Here is a 24,337-nt window from a genome sequence, read left to right on the forward strand (position 1 = left end):
GTTCCATATCTACGTATATTACTGCTTGTGGTTATTACTGGTAAAGTACTTTAAACTGCTGAAATGTCCAAATTTAAAATTGAACCTGTCCTAGCATCTGAATGAAGTACGTAATTAAGAGCAAACTCTGTAACTGAAGTCAGCTCTCTACTTAATTCACATCTATTGTTACATAAGCATTGCAGCGATCACCCCAATCCTCCTTTTCTTTGTTTATATAGTAAGCTAAAAAGAAATGATGAAGAACTCAACACTTGTAAAACTTTAATTGAGGAATATTATTCCTAAACTTTTAGTTTATATGCTTTTCATTCTTCCAAGTACTTTCAATACTTTGATAAAAAAAAAATTATCAGCTTCTGACTGATAAAAAGAGCAGGCTTCTGACTTCAAATGCCTCATAAAGTGCAGGCTTACAAGGACCACCAGCTTCTGCAAGTACGTATCTTTTCCTTTATTTTTCAATCTTAATTAACTTTTTAAGTAATCAATCAAAATTAATCTTAAAAGGTATAGAGTTATTTCATAAGATTATATCATTATTAATACTAACAAAAAAATACCATACAGAAATTAAAAATTTTATTTCATGATATAAACACAAATTAAAATTTATTTGGTTTATACGTTCACAAATAACAACAAGAGGCCCATGGGCCACATCGCTCACCTGAGGAACAACAGGTATGATAAAGTCAGCTTAATGGAGTCATAATACAATCTGGACAATGTACATTAATACATGTAGATCCTGTATAAATAAAATCCATTTTTCCCCCTTGGAACTCCGATAGCCCTGATTGCTGCCAAAATTTACAAGAGCAGACTTTAATCACCGCTCCTGCACATATATAGGGACTCAGCGTTACGCAGGCAGGGATGACCGCACACCTACGCAACTCAACAGGTACCAACGTTAACGCAAGCAGAGATAACGCAAGCAGGGATGACCGCACACTTGCGCCAACAGCTCAACCTAACGCAGGCGCCGCAATCACCACCAATACAATCAGGTATGACCGCACACTTGTATTAATGCGATACAGGGCAGAAATGACCACACATTCTGTATCGTTGGTTAGAAAAACAAAGGATTAGATAGACCAGGGATGTTAACACCCTCAATCTCTCCGTAGAAAGCAATAGAAACTGTCCCTATATATGTGCCGGCCTAAAATAATTCATAGTATCTAAAAATTGGAAATCAAAAATAAACAAACTAATCCAGCCTAACCCAAAACTACTTATGCAAAACAACTTATATACATTGAATATTTATTATTGTATAAAAATAATCATCACAATAATTGGTTAACAGTGGATGCATTAATTAAAATAATCAAGTATCAATAAATCAAGGGCAATAACCCAAAACAGTAATACAAAAAGATTCTAATGAAAAAATAGCTGCCTGCTTCAATTTTATAGTCATATCACATGTTGAGTATTGCAGTTCTCAAAAAGATCCTTTACAATTGTTTATATATGGGATATTTCGCTACATCAAACTCTGAACCTTCTTGTGAGGCCGAAGAATTGTCCTGGAGCCAAAGTCTTAACAATTATAAAGAATCATCTTGCTGATTAGTTTCTGAGAAGAAGATTTTTAAAGATTTACTTTTTATTCCTATGTAAAACTTTAACACCCCCCCCCTATGTGGCCTCACCCTACCCCCAGGGGTCATGATTTTCACAACTTTGAATCTACACTACCTGAAGATACTTCCCACAAGTTTCAGCTTTCCTGGCTGATTAGTTTCTGAGAAGAAGATTTTTAAAGATTTACTCTATATATTCCTATGTAAAATTTTAACACCCCCCCCCCTCCAATGTGGCCTCACCCTACCCCTAAGGATCATGATTTTCACAACTTTGAATCTACACTACCTGAGGATGCTTCCACACAAGTTTCAGCTTTCCTGGCTGATTAGTTTCTGAGAAGAAGATTTTTAAAGATTTACTCTTTATATTCCTATGTAAAATTTTGACACTCCATTGTGGCCCCAACCTAACCCCAGGGGTCATGATTTTCACAACTTTGAATCTACACTACCTGAGGATGCTTCCACACAAGTTTCAGCTTTCCTGGCTGATTAGTTTCTGAGAAGAAGATTTTTAAAGATTTACTCTATATATTCCTATGTAAAACTTCGACCCCCCACTGTGGCCCCACCCTACCCCTGGGGGTCATGATTTTCACAACTTTGAATCTACACTACCTGAGGATGCTTCCACAAAAGTTTCAGCTTTCCTGGCTGTTTAGTTTCTGAGAAGAAGATTTTTAAAGATTTACTCTATATATTCCTATGTAAAACTTCGACCCCCCATTGTGGCCCCACCCTACCCCTGGGGGTCATGATTTTCACAACTTTGAATCTACACTACCTGAGGATGCTTCCACACAAGTTTCAGCTTTCCTGGCTTTCTGGTTCTTGAGAAGAAGATTTTTGAAAATTTCTCGAAATTTTTCATTAATTTATAATTATCTCCCCTTGAAAACGGGTGTGACCCTTAATGTTCACAACTTTGAATCCCCTTTGCCTAAGGATGATTTGTGCCAAGTTTGGTTGAAATTGGCCTGGTAGTTCTTGAGAAGATGTTGAAAATGTGAAAAGTTTACGGACGGACGGACAGACGGACGACAGACAAAATGTGATCAGAATAGCTCACTTGAGCTTTCAGCTCAGGTTAGCTAAAAACTGTCAACTACGATCATCTCTCTATGTGCAGAAGATTTTTTGAAATGCATGAATGTAAGTACACATGATATGACCAGTCTTCTTAAAATTTATGTATGCTCAAAACTTGAGATACAAATTAAGGTTATTCCCCAATATCCAGAAAATTCAATAATTCTGATTATTTTGACATCAGATTTTAATGCTCTCTGTCTCAACGATGATAGGATCTCTGGTCTCAAAATGTCTAGACATTCCTGTAATGGTAAAAGTTATGTATAAAACAACAAAGAGCAATCCAAGGATGAAGAGGAGGGTGTATCTCACACCCAGCTCCTGGTGAATCTCCTTAAAGAATGTGACGATCACAGACAGAGTCTCTTGTCTCTCTTTTGTGGATGATTTTTCTAACCTACGGAAGTGATGAATAACATCTGTAGCAACTCCTCTTTTCTCTGCCATCTGCCTAGGCCTCAATCCTGCTTTATTTCTGAAACAAGGAAAAATTTTAAACCATTGAAAATGTTGAGAAACTATACTTGTAGGTCATGGTGGAGAATGCATATCCACTGAAAAATTATGGAACATTTATTTTGCAAAAGGCAGTTTGATTGAGACGTACTGCTGTGGGAATTGGAGTTGATAGAAAAATGGGCTTTACATTTTTCCAAATAAAGGTTTATACCTGATAATCTTTCCTTAATTTCATATTATAAATTAATTGATGCCTTTTCAAGTGAATCAATTCCTAAATATCACACCAATGTTTCCCTATGATATAACAATTGTAATTTTTTGAACTTAACATCCCAATGCACCCAGGACAACAACTTTACATGAAATAACTCAAACTCGACCCAAAAAGTCTACAGGAATTTTTCATTGTGAAAGAAATGAATGTACTATGATAATTATTTTGAAAAATTGAGAGAAGTGTTCTCAGAATTTTAAATTAGATTTGAGAAATTTGATTTTTCCTTTTACTAGTATATAGATCATGTCAGCATTTCAGGATAAAAAGAGGATTTTTTTTAAAAACTTTTTTCTATATTATGATTCAAACAGTTCTTCACTGAAAGGTATGACATGCATTTGATGAAAAATCAACAAAAAGTGAGTGAAGTAGAAACCTGTGTAGTCGAAAAGGATGAACGAGCATACAAATGCAACAAAAATATAGGGCTGGAGCAGGAACTGAACTTGGGGCCCCTGCAATTCTAGTCAGGAGCTCTAGCACTGACTTACTCAGTCTGATATCCACAGCCCATAGAGCCCTAACTTCTACACCTAATTCATAGTACAGCATCTATATGTAGATATGATATTGTTATATTGCAAACATGTCAATATTAAATAATAATGTTTTCATGGATTCTGTACATCTGACATGACTAAATAGGTTGGGATCAATTGTCCAAATGCCTTAATGGGATATAAAATTGAATTGCAAAAATTCGAAAAAATTCATTTTGCTACAAATATGGTAAATATGCATTAACAAGTTTTATCTGTCTGCAAATAATGTTAACAATAGATTTTGCTGAAATAGATTCACATCTGTATTCTATGATTTACAATTGTTAACTACAGGTAAGAGTTGTTAATCATACTAGTTTCACAATCATGAAACTAATCAAACTATATTTATTAGATAAACTGTTTTTTACAATTGCAAATGTTAGTTTTCAGTGTTCATTACAATTACAAAGATAATCGCTTTAACTATGGTTTACAAAGGTGCAACATAGATCAATGGGGTTAACTAAAGTTTCATAGATGATAAACTATGTTAATCAACTGTTAACTTTAGATTACGAACCCTAAACCATTAAATAAAATTAATAAATAGTGCCTATTTGGGAGGGTAACAGTTGAAATTGACACCCCAAACAAAAACCATTATCAACCAACGCGAGGCAGTAGTAGTAAATCTAGTTTACTATGAAACTATGTTTAGCACATTTTTGTAAATTTGGCATGCCATATTTTTGTGGATTTATATTCATTACAAAATCAATTTTTTTGCACTTACGTCAAATTTATATCCCAATTGGGATATTATATCCCAAAAGGGTTATTAAATCACATTTGGAATTACAGTCAAGTCGTACCCAACCCAACTCGCACCCAAACCAACTCGTACTCAAATGGTCAGGTCGTACCCAAAACTATGTGGTTCACTCGAGTCCTAGTCATAGATCTCAGTGTATTTGAATACGGGCAGATCAATATTTATTATAAGAAAATAAAATGAATGGCTTTTATTCGTATGTTGTTATGTTTTGAATATTATCGATAACATTAATATGCGAATTGTATAAAAAAACTTGAAAGAATTTGTTATAAAAATCTAGTATACTATAGTTCTGTACTTGAATGCGGACGGATCAAAGAATGATTATGAGCAGGTTAACTATCATCAATTAAAAATAAAATTAATTGCTTTATGTGATTCCGTTCAACCGATCAACCAATGAGTTTGTCAGCACAAAATAAACATGCTGCTCATAATTAAGAAGAAACACACATTTTCATCACTTTTGGAAGATCAACACGGTTCGAGAGAGGTGTGTTTCCTGCAAGAAAATGGTATACAAAACATAACAACATACGAATAAAAGCCATTCATTTTATTTTCCTAGTATAAGTATATTTTTTCCCCGTGGGTACGAGTTGACTAGTGAAGTCGTACTCAAATATTTGGGTACGAGTTAGTTTGGGTGCGAGTCGGGTTGGGTACGACTTGACTGTAATTCGGGTAACTAGATTTACCGAAATACCCGTGATTTACCGAAATGCCCAGTGAAAACACCGAAATACCCTTCAAAAACACCAAATTGCCTCATTTGAGCACAAATATTTAACATCATAGTTTGAATCTAAGTGATTAAATTTACTTCCCCAATTTTCAGTTTGATAATGTGAGTATTTTGACATAAATAGCGATTTTTAAGGGCATTGGCAACGAAGTGCTCCGGATTTAAAAAATCTGCTCCTGCATTTTCTCTTTTATACAATGAATTAGAGTTACCCCTCTTGAATTGTTTTCCAACTGGGAGTAATCTCCCGTAATATGAGCTCTTTTTGAATATTATGGTAAAATAGCAGTGTTTCCGAGGAAAACAAAATACGTCATGTATAAAGATGAAGTGATATTTATATATCGCTCTCCGTCAACAAGCAGGTTACAAGGGCCTCAGAAAAGAGAGGAGCAAATTCCTATATGGCAAACATTGTGAGAAAGATTTTAAATGACCTTTCGGTTTTTTTATTTACTACTGACAATTATCAGACAGACGACCGAGGAAGGGGCGGGGGTAAGACCTATCGCAACATCTTCAACAAGCAAAAAAAACCAAAAAGTAAACCAAACATTGATTAACTCCGATACTCTTTAACAAAAGACAGTTGACCGAAAGTCTTTTATTCATTTATTTTCATACCTATTGTTTTGATATTATAGTACAATACACACATATAAGTTATATGCATGACATATTATACACACATAAACTATTCATAGCTACTTTATTTTGCGGACAATGAGAATATTTCCAAATTAAACTGACCTCATTGATAAGCCAGAATTATCGATGTCACACAGTTTAATTATTAATTTGTAAAAGAGACATTTCTGACATTAAATAATAGTGTTACTTTTGCTCTCTTAGAGCACGCCTAAAGGTTAACTCGGAATTCAAAAATATTAGAACCTTCTTCTTTCCTGATACCTCAGAGGTAAGTAAATACTTTTTAATGATCTTTATTATTTACTTTTTGTGTACAGTGACAAAATCAAGGACGGTAACTCTTGAACAGAAAATGGCAACTTCAGGTTCACACTTTTCTGAAAATATTGGCCAGGTACATTTCATCATCAGTAGGATATCATACAAAATCGATTTACAATAATATGTATCATTTAATTTATAATCATATATCTCACTCATCAAAATATTGCTCCTTTTAAATATTAATTATTGCGATTTGTTACTTGAATTACATTGAAATCAATGTTAAATGCGAAATTAATATTTTTGGACAAATTTTTTTAATAAGGACGGAAAGAGGGGTCTGTAGTGGCTGTTGTTGTCTATATAGACATATATAAATTCATTTAAGAATTTATGAAAAATTTTGTCCAGAAACCAGGAACGTTGCCAATGCCCTTAACATGTGTAGACATTGGATTAAGAACAATAACTCTTGCATGAATTGCTTTTCACTCTAATAGAGGTGTGAAATTTTATTCCCAGAATAAAATAACTAAGATTTAAATATAACAGTTTATCAGCTTTTATTTTGTAATATCATATAATAATTTGACATGATAATACCATAAATATTCCTTTCATTCTATCTTTATTTCCTCCCATATACCCTGTTAACCTGTTAACTAATGAGATGAAAACATTTATGTCCAGTTCAAATGAATAATTCAAAATGAATCTAATTATTATTATTCACAAGAAATAAATTAATAAAAAGATTTATATAGATTTAGTTACATTGGGTTTTTATCAACAGGTTAAAAACTAAATTTAATGAAAGAGTTGTCTTTCTTGGAAGAATTGCATTTTAATCAATAACCACGAAAATCGGCTGATTTATTCAATTAATTAGCTTTATATATAATAACTATCTATATACAATACTTAACATACACTCTTTTTAGCGTAATAATTGGCATTTTGGGGGTTTTGAAGGGTATTTCTGTGTTTTCACCGGGTATTTCGGTAAATCCCGGGTATTTCGGTAATTCTATGTACCGCTGTAATTCAAATGAAGCTTTGTAGCTATATCAGTGATTGTACATGACCTGGTAGTCCTTGTATAATTGCATGGTCAGTGCTCAAAACAAATTATTTACCTTGCATTAACATCAGCTCCATAGGAAACAAGCAAATCAATAATCTCACAGTAACCGCTCAAATGTAAAGGCGTGTTGCCATTTCTGTCAAATACCGTTGCATCTGCACCGTTTTCCAATAGTAACTTTGTTATTTCCGAATTTCCTCTACACGCAGCATGGAATAATACAGTTCTACCCATCTGGTCCTTTTCATTTAAATCAACTCCACTCTTCTCAAGAAGAAGATGTAATTCACATTCGTTCTGGCTCTGTACAGCTTCCACAATAGTGTTTGCCGCTTCCATTGCACCAAAATCACATTCTGACATCTCAACGCGAAAATCGAGTGTCCGTTTGTTTTAGTTCAGTCGTTCTATTCGATATTCGTAAAAATATAAGTATGCATCACAGATTCACAGTAGGCGAATTGGTGTTAGCAGAACAACAAAGTTATTTTGTAATTATCTGTTTTTTATTATTGAAAACATTATAATGCTGTAAAATGAAAACAAGGCTATAAAAAAACATAACGCGAATCAAATTTAACCTACTTAACAACTAAATCCAATTGCTTATATCAAGTTAAAAAAAAAAGGAACAAAGACTTAACTTATGTTGTCAAACTGAACTTTTGCTAGCTTTTCTGAACAAAAATAATATAGTAATTGTTTTGAATTGTTTTACAAAAGAATAACTTTTTGTCGCTATGCAAAGAGCTTTACTTTTTTGCATTGGTGTGTGGGTCTCACATAATAACAACACTTACACAGAGATGAGGAACAGAGATGGGTAAAGTTAAACAATAATGAATTTGAAAAACATTTTCCAGGATTTCAACCCCAGGTAAACTAACGCTTCTGTAGAGGTCGTCATCATTTTATTCAAATAAAAAACTTATAGTGTTTTTAGATAGGAAAGACCTACTTACACATTTGCATAATGACATGGTCTCTGTTCTTATAGTCAGATTTACAGAGCATGAACTATTGCATGAGACTATTGATTTTTCTTCTATTTAATAAAGCTTGGAGATTTAATTTTGCACGGAAATAGGGTCAGTAGTTCATTTTGATAAGTGTATTTTTCATTTAAACAATTAAAATTTCTTTGATGATTCATGCGGAATATAAAGGCAGCAACATTGCAGAAAATGTACATAACCCACGTTAGTAGGTTGTGCAATTTCACTACTTTTGTAACCCGCATGAATCATCAAAGAAAGTATGTTACTGTTTATAACATCATTGGAAACCTACAGTTGATTACGGGTCACCTCTCTCCATCAACTGTGTGTCCATTTAAACTTCGATGCTCATATCGAAGCACGCAAGTTGATTGCTCACATTACACCCTGAGTAAATTGGCCCAATCAACAAGTCATTTTAACCGAGCAGTCATTACAGTATTCAAATGGTTTCGACTGATCCATTAATTGTTTAGAACTGGATTGTTGAGATTTCTGTTCTGTTAGTTTCTATAGAGTTTTAAATTACAATGAATCAATTTCTGTAAGAAATAGAGGGAATCATACTTACTGGATACAAATATAAAGATTTTAGCATTGTTTAGGAACATTTTTTTAATAAATGCACAGAAATTTAAATTAGTAACTAGTGCTTGTAAAGTATCTAAATTGGCCGTCATTTGATTTTCTGTTTTAATTTATGACATTTCGGTGAATTACCAATTTTTATTTGGGATGGAAGGAACAATGACAGACTAGACCAGGATTTGAACCCAAGCCCCCTGAATCTCAAGTTAGATGCTCTACCAACTGAGCTATATGGTGTCATTAAGATCAATAATTCATCATCCCAGGTTCTTTCCCTTGGCTTTCTTTGCTTGCTAAGGGTTTATTAAGATCTGATACTCTCCTCTCTAACCCTTTAATAAGAGTTTGGAGTCATCAGCTATCTGTTGAATGTACACATCAAAAATTGCAAGAATGAATTTGTGAACTCAATCAATAGCCAAACTATGCGAGATACACACAATCCTATTAGCTAGTAATGATGTTAATGGAAACTAGTGTGATTTTATTATTCATTAGTGGGCACTGCTTAAAGGCTACAAAACTCATACTAAATTCGCCACAGTTAGGAGAGTAAAGGAGCAAATTGTAAAGCGTTGCCTTGCAAAGATGTACCCTGGCAGGAGTTAGTTCCAGGGGTTCTCTATTCAGATGCTCTGATTAGATAGTCAAGGGGCCTGGGTTTGAATCCCAGTCCAGTCTGTCATTATTTATACCATCCCATTAAATTGGTACACTGATGAACCCCTAAAGCTAAGTGAGCTATTTGGCACTTGCGATCAAACTGGTCTGACTGTTGCATGTTGATAGGAGCTAGAGCAAATCCAGTATTTCATTTACCGTATATCAAGACATCTTAAGAAATGATAATACATGTGCACTTTGCACTTATAAATGTCTGCATTCTTTCAAATTCAATCCAGAGACTGCATTCTATATACCAAAATACAACATGAATAGTTTTATAGATATTAGATTTATTTGGTATGTATAGTACACACTGTTCAATCAATGGTTTTCTTTGTTTTCAGTAAGTCCTTGGTCAATGTATAGAACACACTGTTCAATCAATGGTTTTTCTTTGTTTTCAGTAAGTTCTTGGTCAATGTATAGAACACACTGTTCAATCAATGGTTTTCTTTGTTTTTAGTAAGTTCTTGGTCAATGTATAGAACACACTGTTCAATCAATGGTTTTCTTTGTTTTCAGTAAGTCCTTGGTCAATGTATAGAACACACTGTTCAATCAATGGTTTTTTTTGTTTTCAGTAAGTTCTTGGTCAATGTATAGTACGCACTGTACAGTCAATGGTTTTCTTTGTTTTCAGTAAATTCTTGGTCTTCACCTGCCTGCTGCTGTTCTCCCTGCTGTTTGCCCTGAGGTTGGACAACACTATAGAATGGAGCTACTGGGTCATATTTCTTCCAATATGGATCTGGAAAATATTTGTCATAGCCGGAGCTTCCTTAGGAAGCTACATTTGGTGGAAACATCCACAGTATAGGTAGGATACACAGAAAAATTTATACTGATAAAAGTTCTGTGGTTGAGAATTAGATACATATGATAAATAAACTGGTTAGTTGATAGTTTTCATCTTAATAAAAATTTACCGAATCTTCGCTTTTAATGATAAGCTACAGAAAAATACACAGATAGCAAAGTGCTAGGGGCAACATTTTGTTTTAAACCAATGAATGCAATAAATTTATGATGCATTTTAAGATGAGGGAGAGTGAGAGACAGACTTAGCTGGAAGAAGTCTGTATACTTGTACATTGTACTGTAATTCTTTGCCAATTACAACTTCAGTGTTTTGTCGTAGAATGGAACACAACAGCCATGTTCAGTTCAAGGCGATGGTGATCTGTACAGGAATGCACCTGCTGCTGCTGATGTTTGAGTTCCTGGCCTGTAACAACCTGGAGGCCGAGACCCACTCCTGGATCCTGGTCTTCATCCCCCTCATGTTCCTGTCCCTCGTCTCCATTGGCATCTGTATCTGGGCCGTCAAAAATGACCGGTCTTTTGAGGTGAGACAGAACATCCAAAAAGTAATATACAGTAAAACACGCTGATTGCATGGTACAAGATCTGAACACTTTTGATTTGTTACAGACATATTTTGTAACATCCTTTGAATTTAAACTGTGTTTTTACTGTGTTTAACTGTATAATTTCTCTGTTGCAAAATATTCATATTTAGTAATGATGCAGTGTTTTGAATATGTACATGAATATCTGAAGTGCTGTATGAGACCCAGCTCCAGAGACCAAAAGAACATATCACAATGTCCATTGAGTGTTTACATAGAAAATTAAGAAACATAATTGTATATTTTTTAATACATTGTCTTTTTTGTTTGTAGATGGAGTTCTTTTGCTCAGTTAACATTCTACAGTTTATATTTATTGCCCTGCGCCTTGATAAATATATAGATTGGAGTTGGGTGGTAGGTACACTGTCTTTTTTAGTTTAAATCAGTTACTGTGAAACACTTTTCAGGCATTTCTTTTGCAAAAACCTAAAGTGGTCAATCTGTACATCCCTATGTCTGTCTAGCTATCTGTCCAATATGATTTGTTCAGAATATAGTATCACTTATCATTGGCCAATCTTTGTCAAATTTCAATTACTGAGTGGTATTGGGATGGAGATGTGCAGTGATAAACACATTTTCTAGATCTTAAAACAAGGTGAAAAATATCAGTGAAATCCTTGTCTATAACAAGGGTGACCTCCCTTTGCCCAATCCGACTTATAGTTCACACAAAAATGTTTGTAAAGGGTGTGCAGTGACATTAAACTTATAGTTTTTGTTTGACTAAAGTGATGGCTGTTCAATCTCTTTCAGATTGTGTTTATTCCAATGTGGATTGTGATGTGTACGGCTATGATAGGGGTTCTCTACGTCATCATCTTCGCCATTATCACCGTAAAATCTCCTGACATCATTCCTCAGCATCGGCGAGGAAATATTTCAATAGCCATTGGAAATTCCTTCATTGTTGTTCCATTACTAATATTCGAGGTACTCATTTTAATTACATCAGCTACACCTGAAGTCCTAGGCATTTCATGTAGTTAACAAATCAAGATTGAGGTTGTGCTTTTATTGTTTTCTGAGAAAAATGGGTGATTTGAAAGAACCTTTACACAGCAACTGAAATCAATGTAAGATAACGGTAGATTACTTAAGATGAGAATTGTTGTAGAACCATTTTTACAAATATAAACCTTTTTTAACAGGTGCTGTTAGCCAATCGTCTGGATGGGGATAATCATTTTAAATACACTGCCATAACTGTCCCTCTGTTTGTGTCCCTCATAACAATGATTTGTCTGTCATTTGGGTCAAAGGGAGGCAACCAGTGTAAGTATTATCTGCATAAACTTATTGTGGAGAAAATAGAGCATTTTTCAGGTGTGTTTGTGGGTGAATTTGCATGCTATTGTTCACAAGCTTGTGGGCAAGTTTAAAAGAAAATCATAAACTTAACTTTGGATAGGTCTGAATTATAAAAATGTTACTGTTGTTTTTAGGGTGGTTCGGAATGCGCAAGGACTTCTGTCAGTTTCTCCTTGGAGTGTGTCCCTTCCTTCAGGAGTATGGTAATATATCATACTCCCTCCACAAAAACCGCCAAAACCAAGAGGAGTCTACCACACAAACCACGACAGACACCGCCAAAAAATACAAGCTTCCCGACGTCTCCAAAGTGGTGGTGCCGGTCATTTCTATAGAAACACCAGATTGAGCGTGAACTACTGCCTGATTTCTGTACAGTGGCTGCCTGATAAGTTACAGATGTTGAATATGCATTCCATTTTCTGTTCATCAAGAGCATGCTTATTTGCTTCAACAACACAAATAAAGACTAATGTGGACTGAGGCTGATTCACAAAACAACAAACTATCATATGCTGTCTTTTTATTTTGAATTGTGATGCTTCATGTGAATGTTATATTACATGTATTTATTTTAGGTTTATCTCCCTCTGTATCTTCCATCATTAGTGGTTCATTAACCACCAAACATTGTGTAGTTCATACCCAGCTCTCAGAAATTAGTCATTAATTGTGGATGTACAAGGGTTTGAACATTTAATTGATCAACTTTTCTCTCTTTTCAAGACAATGTCCATGCATTATGAATGAGACTTTTAACACACTAATACATGTTCATTTATATTATGAAATATTTATGTTTTCTATGATAGTGAAAATATTTCATTTCTTAAAGAGTTATCTTAATATATATCATTTAAATAATCATATTGATTGTATAAAACGTTTTGTTGACGAGTGAGAGGTGATTGATTTCTGCCATATTTGTTTGTTTGTGTCATGTCCTTTGTCGGACAGTCGACTAGTTTTGTATTTCTCTTTCTAACAGATGAGAACTAATTCATTTGACCGAGAATCAAATGAATTCAATTCTATTGTTCTTGTATTCTTATGAAACTTTAATTTTATGACATGATTTAACTTTGAGATATACAAGAATAGAGAAGTTAATTTGTAACCAAACATGCACATGGAGAAAAAAACAGTTTTTGTATTTTTACATTTGTGCAATTGAATTATAGGCAATAATGATTTCTAATGTGATATTTTCTCTGTTTCATTGTATTTTTGCGTTCATATAAAGGGTAAACCTGTTTGTTACATGATTCAAATGTGTCAATATATCCTGCCTTTTAGCTTACCTGAGCGAAAGCTAGAGTAATCTGTATTTCATTTTTTCAGTGTTGGAGTTGTCTTCCATTAACTTCTCAAACTTTCATCAAATTAAGAAGATACTAGAAAATAATAAAGATATAAAAGTAGGTGTTTAAATAAACTCCTTCAAATAAGCCAGCAAAATCAAAATTTTAACATAACAATTCATGATACGTATGATAAAATTAATTTGTTCAAACCATGATTGTGGAATCAGAAAGAGGCAAAGGAGGTCAAAACCTCACAGTAAAACATGAAGTTGATAGAGGTTTTAGAAATCTTCCTCTGAAGCATATGCCATTATGGAGCTATAACTTGTGAAGTAATGTGACAGTAAGCTTACATGTGTGAATTTAGAGAGGTGCCTCAACTAGGTGTACAGCTTTAATTTTACCATAAAATTCCTTTAGAGAATATGGAAACAATATAGTAAAATAAAGGAAGTAAATAATTAGAATAGAAGCAAATTGGTATAAATTGTATATTTTGCCCCCCCCCCCCCCCCACTTTCATTGTTAATGTGCAAAGGTCAGTGTTCAAGGTAGTCTACATGAAGAAAAACTTTGCACTTGCAATCATAAATCTTTGCATACATATAATAAGTAAAACCCTATTAATTTTTCAAAGTTCTCCTTGAATTTATTCCAAAGGGGCAAAAAGCAATGTTTTGGAGGCGTGTTTACCGGTTACATTCAAATACAATGAACATGCAGGATATAATTTGTGAATTTGATAAGAAGTGAAGGTAGATGGCCATGGGGTTTTCAAGTTGGGCGATTATCCAAATTTCTACGCACATTTTTCTGATGAAAATAGGATATGTTAAGTTAACTGCAATGATAAAATTGATGCAAACTAGATAGATAAATTTTAATTTAGGATCATATAGGAACAAGTGGTGTCAGAAATATGTCACTTTCGAACATGGGTCACCTTATTAGGCCATTTCGACTCGGTTGCTCAGGTGAACTATAAGGCCCGTGGTCATTGGTCTCGTTATTTTTCGTCTTTCTTGCTGTATATACAGAGTTCTCTGTGTTGTATACTGGTTTTTTGACAGGCAACATGCTGAATTGTCATGTTAAAATCTTTTGGATTAATATGCCAATCAGATTGAATTAAGTGAAAAATTAACAATTCTAATGAGATGTGTTTTCTGTCAGCTGTTTATCGATCTGTAAATCTATACTACTATATTAAAATAATAGACTCAAACTTTTGGGCTTTAATACCGAGAAATCGGAAGAGTACTGTCTCTTGTTATATATATTTTAAAAATCATTGGTGTTTGAAGATTACCAGTTTGTTTTTATTTTTCTTAATCAAGCTTTGCAAATTAATAATCAACGAAAATTTCTTTGAAAAATCCGGAAATCATCTGGATTTTTTGGATTTTACAATCTTGCGCATGTGCATTACATTCACGCTAAAGCACGGGAGCTCTTTAGTTAATGTTTCTTCAATTTCACATTTGCATGGATAAACCCAGAAACGATATTACAAAAACATGTTAATTTTCATTGAAAATTTGTCATGTATTCTCACCAAAGGAAATACGTGACATAACTCTAACTCAATGCATTTAATATGAAAATCCCGAGAGTTCCTAATGTCAACATGGTGTGTAAAGAGAGTAAATAAAGTTGGTGAAAAAGAGTTGAATTCTTCATTAATTTAGATGAAAGGTATTTACAGCCACAAAATGGTTTGTTAGGAATAATTTGACTTATTTTCAACGCAGCTTCATCATTTTTTTTTACAAAATCGTTTCGGAGCAACTGTGGTGAAGGCCTTTCCCGAGACACAGATAGATTATTCTAACTAAGCAGAGTGTAGTGAAATTAATAGTATTATTGTAGGCTTAAAGCTTGGTTATGTAAATGTCAACAATACGGTGTGTCGATGTATCTATTTCGTACTAGTATATGTCCGATATCATATGCAATGTCATTTAACCCGTGCACGCACGGGTCAAAGTCTAGGAGATATATTTAAAATAACAAATTTTTTAATCTATTTTATCACATATATTATGCTTAGAGGTGAAAATGTGCATTCTGTTGAAAGGACCTTTTTTTATTTGTTTTCCTATCATCATATGTTTCAATTTTCTTCACTTTCAGGCCTGTTTTTATTCTCTTTTGGACCTTGCCCCGCATCCTAGTTTTATCCAATGTAACATCTCCATGCTTCTAAGATGACAGTGACCAAATACACGTTATTGAATATTAAAACGACATGTTATTTGTTCTGAAATACGTTATATTTTAGAATTTTATTTTGTAGTTCGAATAACGAGTCTTTGTGCCTGCATTAAAGTACACACTTTTGAGGGGTATTGGCAGCATTGGATGAAAATATCATTTTTGTTTCATCGGAAGAGACAGTATTAAATTTTAGCTAGATTAATTATAGCGATTCAGGTAGAATATACCAGCTTTGTATGTAATATTTATACCCTCATTCCGAAGGAGAGAGGAGTATACTGTTTTACCCCTGTCTGTCTGTCTTTCCGTACATGTAACAAATATTTCTGTCGCATTTTCCTCAGCAACTATTCATCACAGATTCTTGAAAATTTGATGGGATATATTTTTGTACCAATCGGATGCCAACTTCTTGTTAAATGACGACTTTGCTTATTTTTAGCCCACACTTTCAAACATATTTTCGTCAAAGATTTCTCAGCAACTATTAATTGCAGATGCTTTAAATTTTAACACACTGTTTAGGCACGCCATACATAAGGGGTAATTTTTGTACCAGTCGGACGTCAACTTCAGATCATAGCGGGGGTATTACCAGTGAGCATTGGCTCACTTATATCTTGTTATTGTATATTATGACTAATATTAATGATGGATTTTACTAAGTGACTTTGCATTTTTTTTCTCAGGATCGTCTCACTATAATAGAATATTCCCGGCTATATTTAAAATCTTGGCAATCTGTATTAAAGGACCATTTCACCGATCATCGCCGATGATTCAGCATCAGGAGCAATTAGGCATAGTTAAAATCCCTATATCCCTGTCCTCACAAAGGCCAGGCACAGAATATTTTTTTTTATAATTAGATTATTCACTGTACAATAATAATAATTATTATTATGCTACATGAAATAATCCGATCATAAAATGAAAAATTTTATACAATTATTTAGTACTACATGGAATAATCTTATCATAAAAAGAAATATTGAAAGAAAAATTTTAAAGGGGCATGGTCACGATTTTTGTCAAAAATTATATTTTCGATTTAATGTTTAAAATGCTTCAGTAAGGCATTTTAATAGGCAACCACAATTTGAGCGTCATTTGTTGAGTTATAAGCGAGTTACAGAGCTTACAATTTCTCGCTATGTAAACAAAGCTTTTGTTTATATTTTGAACGTTGAAGTGAAAATTCCTGTTTTAGACCTAAAATGAAAGTATTAATCGTTAGGAACTGTTTATTTATGCTTAAAATGAATAAGAATATAGACAAATCATCTTGAAAAAGATTTTTTACTGGTATATTGAATCTATGTAAGCAAAAAACAGGGCACAAGCCTTGTTTACATGACGAAGAATTGTGAGCCCTGTATCTTGCTTAAAACTCATCGACGGGCACCCAAATTTCATTTGATCATTTGAAATGCATTCATAAAGCATTGTAAATAATAAAAACAGAAAAATAAAATATGATCAAAATCGTGACCATGCCCTTTTAAGGAAGGAGTCTTCTCGTTATCAAACACTTCTTATAATAAGAAATTCATGAAATTTTGACACAGTCAAACGGATCATATTACTAAATGATTCCATCAGTTTAATCAAATTTGACCTTTTTATTTTCGCATACAGGTCAGGTCATGGTCACTCCCTTTTTCTACAACATAAAGGATGATAAAAATAAATGTAGTTCTGTAGACATTTCTACTAAAATTAATATTGCTAAGCCCGCATTTCCTCTAAATTTTTTCAATTTTGAAAAAAATTTTGATTATTTTTTTTATGCTTCCAATAATAAACTATTTCTAATTTTTTTGTGTTATGAAGACTTTATATAAAGAAAATCTAATATATTGACCATTTAATAAGAGAAAAAAACTGATTTTAGTGATTTTTTCACAAAAATCAATGTATAGATTAGGTGCTTTAAAAAGCTTATAAAAATGTAATTTGATAGGCAAACCATATTTTAAAAAACATATTCTGAAACACAAGTATCATATCATTAGTTCACATTAGTAAAATAATACAACATTAATGTTCTTGTTTTTAAAATGCTAAAACAGACTCATTAATCCGCAGCAATTCTGAATTGCGAAACATGTGATATTTTCCTACGCCAATATTACGCCAAAAATATAGTCCTTGTTAGATTCTATACATTGTTTACTTTTTCTATGCCAAGATGTATGATAGAAAAAAGAAAGAAAATTATACTATTTTAATTTCCTTTCATCTTGATTTAATGAACAATTAATCAAATTTACGTTTGACAAGTCGAAAACCAGAAAAGACTCCTTCCTTAAAATTCAGGCGCCCGTAATGCCAGGCATCTTATTGGTCAAGAATAAATGTGATTTCAATTCAGTATTTCACATAATAGTTTATTTAACCAAAATTTTATGGCTTGTCTGTAGTTATGTACTTTTAACAACATTCACAAACGAATAATTACACTAAAAAGTGATCTTAAAGGATAAAATACATAACATATACATGACTTCTTGGACATAAACTCGATTTGAACAAAAACTACCGCTTCGGCTTTTTTCTTTCGTTTGGTAATTACTTTTCAGAAATCTCGCTGGATTGCATAGTTGTGAAGGAAAGTAAAATCAAACTTTAAAACATTGGTGGCTTAGATTAGCGTCCTCCCGGCATGATATACGTAGTAATTTATTTCAGCGAAAGAAGTGCATGTATGTACAAAAAGACTACATGTATTTGTAAAAATAAATTGCATTTGAAAGGACATTAGGAAAAATTATGATAATTAGATAATTAACGTAAGTGTTTCTAGCAGGGACCTGTACAATAAAATGATTCCAGTTGTCTTCCACTTCGTCATTGTAACAATCTACTAATGCGTTCAATATGACATCGCCATCGCTACAACCTTGTTACATCAATATCTTCGTTAGAATACATTTGTTTCATTGAGATCTGAAATGGTATCATTTGCAATCTGTCGTTAATTAAAAAAAATGGATGAAAAAGGACAGCCTTTTTGGGGAATTATAACCAGCTGCCCTTTTTAAAATGTTGACAATTGTTACTCATTATTGTATCTTTTGGGCTCATTGTTTTGAGCATAAAGTTCCACCAAGGATTCTGTATGTGTATACACGAGATAGTGTTTTTGGGGCAAGTTTCCTAAAACTGTTGTAAGATATATTTTAGGACTTTCATGCATTTTAGGACTTTCATGCATTTCGACTTTGGAATAGCAATCATAAGTTTGCATTTGAAGATAATCTTTCGGAAGCTTATTTTCCTTATACAAATACCAAATGCAAAGTTGACCCCCAAAAAATAATATCAAGAATGACATACCACGATATTTATGAACAATTTTCAATATGACATCGTTACTGATCATTGTATCTTTTGGGCTCATCGTTTGGAACATAATGTTCCACCAAGGATTCTGTATGTGTTTACACGAGATAGTGTTTTGGGGGCAAGTTTCCTAAAACTGTTGTAAGATATATTTTAGGACTTTCATGCATTTTAGGACTTTCATGCATTTCGACTTTGGAATAGCAATCATAAGTTTGCATTTGAAGATAATCTTTCGGAAGCTTATTTTCCCTATACAAATACCAAATGCAAAGTTGACCCCCCAAAAAATAATATCAAGAACGACATACCACGATATTTATGAACAATTTTGAAATGATATCTTTATTTTAAAGACATGTATGAATATAGAATATATTTAAGGTGGAAAAACACACCTGGAAAAAGTCACTCGAATTAACAGTAAATTATTTGATTAGGGAAGATATTATGATTAATATACTGTACATATGTCAAATAAGCGAAAAATTTGCAGTTTGGGGATAAAAAAATGAATATCTAAAATTTTCAATTCAGTAAGTCACAGCAAAAAACCCCTAATGGATTCGACCTCGGGATGTACGGATCACTAGCCCAACACTCTAACCACCGGGCTATGAAGTAAGGTACATGTTGCCGTCGATAAAATCCTTTTAATATAACGAAATGTGGTTTCGATCAGAGGTAAGCCATTTTATGACGATGCATTATCCCATCTTAATATATATAGAATATATATGTTAAACCTTAGTACACGTATAATATGTTAAAGATTAGAGGTTATAGATGAATGGCCATGCGGAATTCATGAGACACAGAAAATACAAAAAGAAGATCTTTTCCAAGCTAATTTGTCTATCTTCTTATTCATTTGAAGCATAAAGAAACAGTTCATAACGTTTAGCACATTCATTTTAGGTCTAAAACTGGAATTTTCACTTCAACATTCAAAATGTAGAGAAAAGCTTTGTTTACATAGCAAACAATTGTAAGCTCTGTAACTCGCTAATATTTCAACGAATGACATTCAAATTTTGGTTGCCTATTTAATTTGTCTTACTAGGGAATTGCAAACATTAAAATCGGAAGAAGAATTTTTGACCCAAATCGTGACCATGCCAATTTAAATCATCAACTAATGACAGCAACTAGGTCAACAACTCTAAAATAGTTACATTACAAAGATGGAAGAACCAAAAAAAGTTTATCTAATATATTTCTTTCTGTATGATGTATTATGTGGTTTCAGTGATGGCTAAGCCTTTTGATCGATCACAAAACTTGTGAAATAAAAATAATCTTAAAAAATAAATCAGAAGTATATATAAATTGAAACTTTTATTTATAAAAAGTGCTTGAATAAACAAAATACAATGTATACTTTGATTACAGGTTGTATGAAGAAGTTTTAAAAAGAGGTGCAAAGAATGCGTATCTTAATTCCAATACATGAACAATTCTTCAAAATTGTTCCAGGGTCCAACCGCAGTCACCCAAGTCAGTAATGTGACCCATATGGTCTCTTGTTAAAATTATACTTGAATGTTTTGCATTTTTCTTTGTTGATTATCAAAAATAAAGTCTTGTGTTATTTAATTAAAAAAAAAAATGTGATTGCGGAGGCGGATGTCCAACAAATTACCAATATGATCCACCCTTTAAGCTGAAAACTATATAATATATTCAGTAAAGAAACAAACCAGATATTTAAGGTTTAAATTAGAATTTCCCTGTGACTCTATACAGAACTCATTGTCTAAGGGAATGATGTAGTCCAAAGTCCATCTCTCTTGAGTAGGTCACACGGGCAACAACTCTGAAAATATGTCTAACCAATTTTGATTAAAATTCTTTCAAAACAGGCTAACAATACAGAGGTAAAGGATGCTGGATGGAGAGCAAGTGATCCACAAGATCTACCTTACAGAATTTTAGATATGATATTACAATGTATAGGCCAAACATAGTATTTTTTTTAACACCCCCCCCCCCAAAAAAAATAACGATAATAATAATTCGAAATGTTTTGGCTTGAAATTTTGAGAATATTCTCTATCTTTATAACAGTCACCTCAATCAACTTGTTTTCCACATATATGCCATGGAATGTCGGTAAGGCGATTTTACGTGTCCCGAGTACTAATATACTACTAAGTCCCGAGTACTAATATACTACTAATATACTATCATACGTATAATCACAGTTCAAACACTTACAAATCCATTAAATGTCAATTTTCAAATTAATGCAATATGGTTCTAAAACCTAAGATGTCAAGAATTTACACGATTTTGTTAATGTAACGTTCCCGGATTGAATTTCACATGCACAAATCAGAAAGCATTGATTCTCAACGTTAATTGAGAATCAATTGTTACTTACTATTTGGAATCGCATAAATTACACGACATTACAGTGAAATGCTGACTTGATAGATCGAGTATCTCTTTAAGGAATAAGGACCATTCTTTGAAAATTATGAGGTGATCAAATACGGTCGGGGGTGATCAAATCTATTATACAGCCCTTTGTAATTGATCACCTAATAATACTCAAAGAATGATTCCTCATTACTTATATTTATATGATTTTCAACTATTGTACGATTAAATATAATAATTGTCATTGATGAAATATATTGGACAATACATTACAAAATCAATTTGTAATGTTATCACATACAAAGATACTGGAAATGATAAAATATAGTTTCAAAATTGAAAAACATCTCTGACCACCTACTAATGATATTTAAAACCCAATGTTGCATAGAAGCATGAAATTGTTACTAATTAGATTATTTTTAGCATAACATGTTCACTTAGCTATCGTTCCCTTTCTTAAATTAACTTTTTATTGCGATTACAATAAATTTCCGATTATATAATTTACGTTTCCTCCCAAATTCCAATTGACATCAAACAAGAGTCCCACTTATTTTTCACCTTACCTTATTAAAACTTTATTTGTAGTACAGGCACAAAAAGCCAAGGTCGATCAACATATTGCATAACTCTACACAGGATCATCCTATCAAAAAGAGAAACGTGTATGTATATTATTAGTATAGTACAGGGAATTATATTAAGGTATACGAAAATATTTTAACGTCAATTGCCTGTGATTAGCAGCACCTTCTTTAGACTTCTTCAAAGTGACACTTTGTCAAGTTCACCACTTATGCATAGATATTGAGTACAAGTTAATGTTTTAAAGAAATAACTCTTATCTTAATTACATAACGCTGGTAATAAAACCATGGTATTCATTGGACATTAAAAAATTCACTAGAACCGACACTTTTTATTTACTGCTATTTTGAGTTTATGTTGCGCAATCTGCCACATGTTGATGACATGTTATGTATTTTTTTATAACATATATGACAAAACTTTGTTTGATTAACGTTTGATTTAGTATCATCTACAAATTTCTAAAGAATTGAAAATGTGCCTATTTTTCATTAATTTTAAATTAATTATCATTTCCTTACGTGTTTTTCAAAGCTAACAAAATAACAATGATTTAGAGGGGCATGGTCACGATTTTGGTCAAATTCTATTTCTCTGATTTTTGTTTTTATTATTTAAAATGCTTTAGGAATGCATTTCTAATGATCAAATGAAATTTGAGATAAGCAAGATACAGGGCTAACAATGCTTTGTCATATAATCAAGGCTCGTGCCCTGTTTCATGTTGATGACATGTTATGTATTTTTTTATAACATATATGACAAAACTTTGTTTGATTAACGTTTGATTTAGTATCATCTACAAATTTCTAAAGAATTGAAAATGTGCCTATTTTTCATTAATTTTAAATTAATTATCATTTCCTTACGTGTTTTTCAAAGCTAACAAAATAACAATGATTTAGAGGGGCATGGTCACGATTTTGGTCAAATTCTATTTCTCTGATTTTTGTTTTTATTATTTAAAATGCTTTAGGAATGCATTTCTAATGATCAAATGAAATTTGAGACAAGCAAGATACAGGGCTAACAATGCTTTGTCATATAATCAAGGCTCGTGCCCTGTTTTTGTTTACATAGGTTCAATATACCAGTTAAAATCTTCCTCAAGCTGATTTATCTATCTTCTTATTCAGTTTAAGCATACATGAACAGTTTCTAACGTTTAACACTTTCATTTTAGGTCTTAAACTGGAATTTTCACTTCAAAATTTAAAATATAAACAAAAGCTTTGTTTACATGGCAAAGAAATGTAATCTCTGTAACTCGCTTTTAACTCAACGAATCACACTCAAATTTTGGTTGCCTATTAAGAATGCCTTACTGAAGCTTTGTAAACATTAAAATCGGAAAAATAGTTTTTGACCAAAATCTTGTCAATACCCCCTTAAATAGGTTTTTCGACAAAATATCATTTTCTTATACAAAAAAGTTTATAATCTCATAATCATCTACCAAACATTGCAAAACTATACATGTATCTATTGAATGTTTAAATATCATCACTTTTAATTTAACCAATATATTATCATGCATCAAAATAAATACCTAAAGAGATTGGACAACAGACTTACACATGTACACAATGAATATGTTTTCTTTATGGTTTAATATTTTTCGATTCATCTCTTTAACTTGAAATATAATCTCTGCAGAAAAGAATATTTTCTGTTAATGGTATCTGTTATTCTTTGTTATCCGCCGTTCTCTGTGATCTTGATTCATACTTTCATTGTCTCCGGTGCATTGAGTTTCTTTTTCCATCATTAACGTATATTTTTTTTCTTCTGTTTTTGCTTTTTTTATGTAAGAAATCGCGTATTTTTAGAGAGTAAACATTGTTACATCTAAAATTCATTGATTTTTAAAGTGCAGGGTTTATAGTCTACTGATAAATGAATACCTAAATATTTTTTAGGCTGTATACACATGCACCAGTTATCATATAACATTATTTTGTAAAGTAATTTATGACAGTTTGCACGGGGACTACCGTCCTAGCAGGCGACGTTACATCTTGAAATAA

The 24,337-nt window shown here is 32.6% G+C and overlaps 2 protein-coding genes across 2 annotated transcripts; one reads left to right on the plus strand and one right to left on the minus strand.

The window, feature by feature from the left end:
- Nucleotides 1-2,365: 2,365 nt before the first annotated feature.
- On the minus strand, nt 2,366-7,892 carry LOC128189764 (ankyrin repeat domain-containing protein 46-like). The gene is made up of 2 exons (XM_052861513.1): nt 7,549-7,892; nt 2,366-3,168 (listed from the first exon to the last, which is right to left on the minus strand). The coding sequence occupies exons 1-2, from the start codon at nt 7,857-7,859 to the stop codon at nt 2,871-2,873; spliced, it is 609 nt and encodes a 202-aa protein (XP_052717473.1). The 5' UTR covers nt 7,860-7,892; the 3' UTR covers nt 2,366-2,870.
- Nucleotides 7,893-8,204: 312 nt separating this feature from the next.
- Nucleotides 8,205-14,933, plus strand: LOC128189758 (transmembrane protein 185A-like). The gene is made up of 7 exons (XM_052861505.1): nt 8,205-8,373; nt 10,389-10,565; nt 10,887-11,094; nt 11,431-11,514; nt 11,917-12,093; nt 12,312-12,435; nt 12,606-14,933. The coding sequence occupies exons 1-7, from the start codon at nt 8,336-8,338 to the stop codon at nt 12,818-12,820; spliced, it is 1,023 nt and encodes a 340-aa protein (XP_052717465.1). The 5' UTR covers nt 8,205-8,335; the 3' UTR covers nt 12,821-14,933.
- Nucleotides 14,934-24,337: the final 9,404 nt, after the last annotated feature.

Source organism: Crassostrea angulata, chromosome 6 (genome assembly GCF_025612915.1).
Source record: "Crassostrea angulata isolate pt1a10 chromosome 6, ASM2561291v2, whole genome shotgun sequence".
NCBI lineage: Eukaryota > Metazoa > Mollusca > Bivalvia > Ostreida > Ostreidae > Magallana > Magallana angulata.